Genomic DNA, 8,306 nt, shown 5'->3' with positions numbered 1-8,306 from the left:
ATCTTGCCATCTCCTGGAGCCGTGAGACACTTAATTTCTCACACGCTGGTAGGCTACTCACAGTCTGGTTTCAGAAAGTATTTGTTCAGTTAGCTGTATACGCAGAGAGGTTGCTATAAGCCTTTTGCAAACGTCATCATAATGATAGGGTGGGTCTGGGTCATGCCAAATGGAACTTGCGCGAGAGATTGCAGGAGTGCATGATGTGTGTATGATGATCCCGGTGAATTCGGTCCACAAGGAGCCTGACCATCTGCTGACAGTTTCCACAGGTACAGTACCGCTGCATTTCTTTTCATTCACACAACGAATTGGTTCGATGCAGAAAACTATTGATTGACATTTGATGCTTGCTTGCCTTCATATTCTACCTGTTATCTCGAGGATGAGCAGATGGTTTGTGATCCTAGAGACAGACAGTGCATTAACAGTTTCATTAACTTGTAGATATGTTTGCCTTTGAACTCTTGACTGTTTCACTGCATGAATGTTTATCCAAAACTGTAATTTGAAGTTTTTGACCGATGATCAATCAATTCTGTGTTATTAATACAGCCTATATTTGATTTATGCAGCAATGGATCTGATGGCAGATCAGAAAACCAGAACAGAGGAAGAACGTGGAAAAGAAATGGAAAGGAAAGGTGGAAATAAATGCTCTTTGGTAAGAGATGGTAAGTTTTCTAAAACTAATTAACTTTATCTTATTGAAACAAATATCTAAAAGCAATGTTCTTAATGTCAAATATCTGACATTGTTTATTATTTACATATATAACTATTATGGTAGGCTTGATACAATACAGCCAAGTGAACACACTACTCAACCTAGTCTCAGAGCATTTTGTATTATTCTGTATGTAAATCCAAAACACTCATTTAGCATGATATGTTACGTTTCATATGGTATGTATGAATTTGTGGATATCCATCACCCATTTCATAATATATGTTACACATTTGCAAAACGTTCAATATGTTATGAATTTGTTAAACATTCTACAATAAATGTTACGAATTTGTAAAATGTATGATATGTTATGAATTCTAGCTAGGTGGCTAACATTAGCTAAACTAGAGGTTCAAATCAAAATCAAATTTATTTGTCACATACACATGGTTAGCAGATGTTAATGCGAGTGTAGCAAAATGCTTGTGCTTCTAGTTCCGACAATGCAGTAATAACCAACGAGTAATCTAACTAACAATTCCAAAACTACTACCGTATACACACAAGTGTAAAGGGATAAAGAATATGTACATAAAGATATATGAATGAGTGATGGTACAGAGCGGCATAGGCAAGATGCAGTAGATGGTATCGAGTACAGTATATACATATGAGATGAGTAATGTAGGGTATGTAAGCAAAGTGGCATAGTTTAAAGTGGCTAGTGATACATGTATTACATAAAGATGCAGTAGATGATATAGAGTACAGTATATACGTATACATATGAGATGAATAATGTAGGGTATGTAAACATTATATTAAGTAGCATTGTTTAAAGTGGCTAGTGATATATTTTACATCAATTCCCATCAATTCCCATTATTAAAGTGGCTGGAGTTGAGTCAGTGTGTTGGCAGCAGCCACTCAATGTTAGTGGTGGCTGTTTAACAGTCTGATGGCCTTGAGATAGAAGCTGTTTTTCAGTCTCCGGTCCCAGCTTTGATGCACCTGTACTGACCTCGTCTTCTGGATGATAGCGGGGTGAACAGGCAGTGGCTCGGGTGGTTGTTGTCCTTGATGATCTTTTTGGCCTTCCTGTGACATCGGGTGGTGTAGGTGTCCTGGAGGGCAGGTAGTTTGCCCCCGGTGATGCGTTGTGCAGACCTCACTACCCTCTGGAGAGCCTTACGGTTGTGGGCGGAGCAGTTGCCGTACCAGGCGGTGATACAGCCCGACAGGATGCTCTTGATTGTGCATCTGTAGAAGTTTGTGAGTGCTTTTGGTGACAAGCCGAATTTCTTCAGCCTCCTGAGGTTGAAGAGGCGCTGCTGCTTACTACCCTCTCCACTACTGTCCCATCGATGTGGATAGGGGGGTGTTCCCTCTGCTGTTTCCTGAAGTCCACAATCATCTCCTTAGTTTTGTTGACGTTGAGTGTGAGGTTATTTTCCTGACACCACACTCCGAGGGCCCTCACCTCCTCCCTGTAGGCCGTCTCGTCGCTGTTGGTAATCAAGCCTACCACTGTTGTGTCGTCCGCAAGGTTAGCGCTAAGTTTAGGAGTTAGGTTAAAGGGTTAAGGTTAGGTTAGGTTTAGTTAGGTTTAGTTGAAGGGTTAGCTAAAAGGGTTAAAGTTAGCTAACATGCTAAGTAAACTCAGCAAAAAAGAAACGTCCTCTCACTGTCAACTGTGTTTATTTTCAGCAAACTTAACATGCGTGAATATTTGTATGAACATAACAAGATTCAACAATTGAGACATAAACTGAACAAGTTCCGCAGACGTGATTAACAGAAATGGAATAATGTGTCCCTGAACAAAGGGGGTGGGGGGGTCAAAATCAAAAGTAAGAGTCAGTATCTGGTGTGGCCACCAGCTGCATTAAGTACTGCAGTGCATCTCCTCCTCATGGACTGCACCAGATTTGCCTATTCTTGCTGGGAGATATTACCCCACTCTTCCACCAAGGCACATGCAAGTTCCTGGACATTTCTGGGGGAATGGCCCTAGACCTCACCCTCCTATCCAACAGGTCCCAGACGTGCTCAATGGGATTGAGATCCGGGCTCACTTCTCTGTTATTGCACTATGTTCAGCCTGGTGATTGAACGGGCTACCAGGTGCAGATTTTTTAAATGTTTTTTAATGCCTCCCCCCACAGGTGTGATGTTTCGATGTACCAATTGGTAATCGATGTACCAATACACGTGGTCTGCCACTGCGAGGACGATCAGCTGTCCGTCCTGTCTCCCTGTAGCGCTGTCTTAGGCGTCTCACAGTACGGACATTGCAATTTATTGCCCTTGCCACATCTGCAGTCCTCATGCCTCCTTGCAGCATGCCTAAGGCACGTTCACGCAGATGAGCAGGGACACTGGATATCTTTCTTTTGGTGTTTTTCAGAGTCAGTAGAAAGGCCTCTTTGGTGTCCTAAGTTTTCATAACTGTGACCTTAATTGCCTACCGTCTGTAAGTTGTTAGGGTCTTAGTGACCATTCCACAGGTGCATGTTCATTAATTTTTTAAGGTTCATTGAACAAGCATGGGAAACAGTGTTAAACCCTTTACATTGAAGATCTGTGAAGTTATTTGGATTTTTATGAATTATCTTTGAAAGACAGGGTCCTGAAAATGGGAGTTTAGTTGGAAAGTAGCTAAAAAGTAGTAAGTAGTTGAAAAGTTGCTAATTAACTAAAATTGTCCATGATGAGATTCAAACTCGCAACTTTGATGAGATTCGACCAACCCCCCCCCCCAAACAATAACTTACATTTTTGTCTTATGTAATCATCTGTCTTATCTAACTGAACCAAATGTAAGATATCATACTCATTAGAAATTCCCAGATTTACCTTTATTATGTTCCGTCTAGTCTACGAGACCAGGCTGCACTACTACATACACTATATATACAAATGTATGTGGACAGCCATTTAAATGAGTGGATTTGGCTATTTCAGCCAAACCCGTTGCTGACAGGTGTATAAAATCGAGCGCACAGTCATGCAATCTCCATAGACAAACATTGGCAGTAGAATGGCCTTACTGAAGAGCTCAGTGACTTTCAATGTGGCACCATCATAGGATGCCACCTTTCTAACAAATCCGTTTGTAAAATTTCTGCCCTGCTAGAGCCGCGAAGTGGTAGGCCACACAAGTTCACAGTATGGGACCGCAGCGTGTTGAAGCGCGTAGTGCGTGAAAATAATTTGTCCTCGGTTGCAACACTCACTCCCGAGTTCCAAACTGCCTCTGGAAGCAACGTCAACACAATAGATTTTTGTCGGGAGCTTCATGAAATGGGTTTCCATGGCCGAGCATTCTCAAACAAGCCTAAGATCACCATGCGCAATGCCAAGCGTCGGCTGGAGTGGTGCAAAGCTCGACGCCATTGGACTCTGGAGCATGGAAATGAATTCTTTGGAGTGATGAATCACACGTCACTATCTGGCAGTACAACAGACTAATCTGGGTTTGGGGGATGCCAGGAGAACGCTACCTGCCCACATGCATAGTGCCAACAGTTTGTTGGAGGAGGAATAATGGACTGGGGCTGTTTTTCATGGTTCGGGCTAGGCCCCTTAGTTCCAGTGAAGGGAAATCTTAACACTACAGCATACAATAACATTGTAGATGATTCTGTGCTGCCAACTTTGTGGCAACAGTTTGGGGAAGGCAGTGTCCTGTTTCAGCATGATAATGCCCACAAGCACAAAACGAGGTCCATAAAGAAATGGTTTGTCGAGATTGGTGTGGAAGAACTTGACTGACCTGCAAAGAGCCCTGACCTCAAACCTATCGGACATCTTTGGGATGAATTGGAATGCTGACTGAGAGCCTAATAGCCCAACATCAGCAGCCGACCTCACTAATGCTCTTGTGGCTGAATGGAAGCAAATCTCCGCAGCAATGTTCCAACATCTAGTGGAAAGCCTTCCCAGAAGAGTGGAGGCTGTTAAGAGGTGTCCACATACTTTGGTCATGTAGTGCAGCTAGTTCCATCCCAACTTTTCATGAAAAAAGCTTCTGAAAGAGGCATTGTAGAAAGTGTAGCATGGAGGCAACAGTTAAAAAATGTATCTCATGCCTGCAGGCCTTATTTCTCTATTAGCTAATGGGCACAGACCAGCTGCAGTAGTTACCTCATTTATTAGCTTACCCAGGGGCATCTCAATGATTTTCAGCTCTGGTACGCGGCAGACTTCATTGATTCTGTAACTCCATGCATTTTCCTACTATATCTCCTTTTGACTACTTAGTATAGAAAAAATAATGTGTATTCTTGTTTGGAAAATGTGTCCAATATGTTAATAAATCATAGGACATTACATGTTAAATAAAAGGGAGACAAAAGTTATGGTAAATAAGTCATTTAGAATAGGTGGTAGAAAAATAAACAGGGAAGAGCAGCCAAAGCAATAATTCATTAATAAGCATTGAAATCGGTCTGTGAAAAGCAGATTGATCAACTATTCTGTTCCCTGTAAAACTGGAGATACAACTGATGAGATCATCAGAATCAAAGTGAAATATACCAAAACTGGGATGTACAGTACATCACTGCGGCTTAGCTTTCAGAATAAATAAGTTGTGCACATTGAACAAGTTACAAATAAACACTTCCTACCACTTCTCAGTGATTAGCATTGCTGTAAAATATAGACATACAGCAAAGTTCTAAGTAATGTTAGCACTAATAGTGTTCAACCCCATAATGGGAAAGGGAAAGGGGGATACCTGGTCAGTTGTACAACTGAATGCCTTCAAGTGAAATGTGTCTCCGCATTTAACCCAACCCCTCTGAATCAGAGAGGTCGGGGGCTGCCATAATCGACATCCACGTCGAACGGCACCTGGGGAACAGTGGGTTAACTGCCTTGCTCAGGGGCAGAACGACAGATTTTTACCTTGTCAGCTTGGAGATTCATGAAGGTGATCCTAGTTTGCACACTACAAGGTACTGAAATTATACTGAATAACCTAGACCACCACACATCTCTATCACAAGATAGAGTGGAACCAAACTGTAGAGTGGTACCTGCTAAAGCCCCTAACAGCTGGAAGTGCATGTCTGGTTTCATTACTGTGTAGATTTATGCTGTGGAAACTATGCTGCAATAGAGGATAGTTTAAAACCAAGCCTAGATGTTATTCTGTGCTGGGGAATGGACAGTTGTCAAGTTCAAGGGAGGTTATTCAATCTAAACTCTTTATAAGAGTTTTCAATCAATAATTTTCCCCACTGGATAGCTACATTGTTTTTCAGTGTATCCTGCTTCCCTGTTAAGTATTTTGTGAATGACAGTTCATTTTAATGGAAACGGACAGGGGCGCAACTTTCACTGGGGACGGGAGGGACATGTCCCCCCCCACATTCTGAAATTGAAAAATAACAAATTATATTATGTCCCCCCCACAGAGTTGTGTGTGTGCGTGCGCATGGGTGGAATTAATACTCAATTGTGTGGATACTCAGAATATATTATTTCCTGTTTGATAGGGGAGGTTCTTAGCGAGGCCCCAGTCAGTGTCCGGAAGCTGAGCGTCATTCCAGAGAACGAGCCAGATCCAGGGAAAGCTGACACAGACCAGGCCTCCCATGATCCTCAGCTGCCCAGGGAGAAGGACAGCTCCACTTCTCTTTTCACTATGAACAAGTACAGCAGGAACTCCTCCTCATCAGACTCTCTCTCCACCTCCTCTCATCAGACTGACACAGGAGGTAAGTCACACAAGTTGCATTCACACCAGCCTCATGATTGAACAATTACAATGTTATAATACACACCACAGTCCAAGTGACAAAGACAAAGTTCCCCTAACACTGGTCTCTGTTTCATGGCAATTGTCTTCTAGAAACAGGTAGTCAGGACATTATCAATAGGATGTGCAGCAGCTCAAGACAAAGCTGTATACTTAATTCACATCCTGTATGGTCAAGCCACAGACTACTGGTTGATGTCTGTAGCCCACTACTTAGTAAGAATTTAAAATGCGACCTATTACTAGCTTAATATTTTACTCTGCTGTAAGCATGTTTAAATGCATTTTTATTATACATTATTAAAATGTGTGAATAATTCAGATACAGAAACGACAGTAGAAGAAAATCCTATAATGTAAAGATTTGTCACTTAATGAAGCAACACAATTGATTGCATATGTACTTGAATTATTTAAAACATCGATAAGGAAAATTGCGATGCACTGATTAGATACATATTTATTAAGCAATTGATTCAAAATTATGTTTCACTACATAGTTGAAGAGATGTTGGTTTATGGGATAGATTATGAAAGTTAGCCTTTTTTTTGTTTGTTTATAGAATGTATTTGGACACATCCAAATAGCCTGGCATATGTTGCATAGCTAGTTATACTGCACTTGTGTGTTGCAAAGCTGTTTATATTATAGCATTATCTCCTAATTCTAACTGATTAACAGTTATAAAGACCAACTCCCAATGCATTTCTCAACAACAACCCACATTATTGCTGTCTCTTCATGGTCATCATTTTAGCCCAGTGACCTCATGTTAAATGGCACCCAGGGGGTAGCAATTTTGCCAAGGGTGCTGGGAAGACCCACAGCATGTTGTTTCAGAGCAGCCACGGTGCAACTTTAGAATGTTCCTAGTGGAAGACCCATAGAGGCTGATGGTAATTGATTACGTCTCCAAACAGCTTCCTCAGTTGTCTCCCTGTAAGGGAGTGAGAGGTGATTTGCTAAATTATGCATGTGTAAAGGAAAGCCCAGGGAGAGCGTGGAAGCTTTTAAAATGTTCAAAACAATAAGTGAGGACTGACAGCATGCAGGTCTTTTAGGAGCACAGTCGATCTACGTCCTGAAGACAAATCCCAAGGTATAGGGGCTGGCTGTTGGAAGCATTTATTACAGCACAGACTTTTAAATGGGTCACAGTTATGGATTGTCTAGGCTGCAATTTTTTTTTTAGGAGATAACATTTTCCTGTCACATTTTTGGGAATATAATGTCCTTAAATAGACATCTTAATACATTCATAGTATGTCCTAATTTCAGTTATTAATGAAATAAAAATGAACAACTTATAAAGTTAAAGGGCTCATCATTATCTATGTATAGTTTAATGTTGTACTAGAATCTGATTGCACTTAATGTTCTCCCATGTTTTTCCCTCTTCCTCTCAGCTGACTGTGCAGGGATTGTCCTCAACTGCCTCTTCTGTAGGTTCTACGATCTGTTCCTTATGTTGCCAAACTCCTGTGATGAAGTCACCTATTGCTGCTGCCCTTCCTACAGACAGTACTCCTCCTCAGTGGAGGCCATACCTAGCAATGACTGCAACTGTAACTTTGACTTTGACTGTGGCCTGTTTGACACCTGTCAAGAGACAGGTGAGTTTCTGGAGCTGGCTATGGAGCTTTCTGAGATCTGTTATCGCTAGCTACCCTTAACGTTATGGGCTGAAGAACAAGGAGGCTAAGCTAGGGCGAACCTGCAGTCATGGCACAGCATATGTTCAACAAATAGGCCTAAGAATATGCTGCTAACATGGGGACCTGGACTGATGTTGAACTGGGAATGTACAAGGCTTTAACAGTCAGCCACACCTTGCAGTTAAGAGAGAATGGCTGCTCTTCAACCTCTAT

The 8,306-nt window shown here is 41.7% G+C and overlaps 1 protein-coding gene across 1 annotated transcript; it reads left to right on the top strand.

Moving 5' to 3' along the window:
- Window positions 1-211: 211 nt before the first annotated feature.
- LOC139369888 (MyoD family inhibitor domain containing 2) lies at window positions 212-8,101 on the top strand. The gene is made up of 4 exons (XM_071109169.1): window positions 212-272; window positions 576-674; window positions 6,175-6,396; window positions 7,845-8,101. The coding sequence occupies exons 1-4, from the start codon at window positions 212-214 to the stop codon at window positions 8,099-8,101; spliced, it is 639 nt and encodes a 212-aa protein (XP_070965270.1).
- The last annotated feature ends 205 nt before the right edge of the window (window positions 8,102-8,306 follow it).

Source organism: Oncorhynchus clarkii, chromosome 17 (assembly GCF_045791955.1).
Source record: "Oncorhynchus clarkii lewisi isolate Uvic-CL-2024 chromosome 17, UVic_Ocla_1.0, whole genome shotgun sequence".
Lineage (NCBI taxonomy): Eukaryota > Metazoa > Chordata > Actinopteri > Salmoniformes > Salmonidae > Oncorhynchus > Oncorhynchus clarkii.
This window is presented reverse-complemented; position numbering and strand designations above follow the sequence as displayed.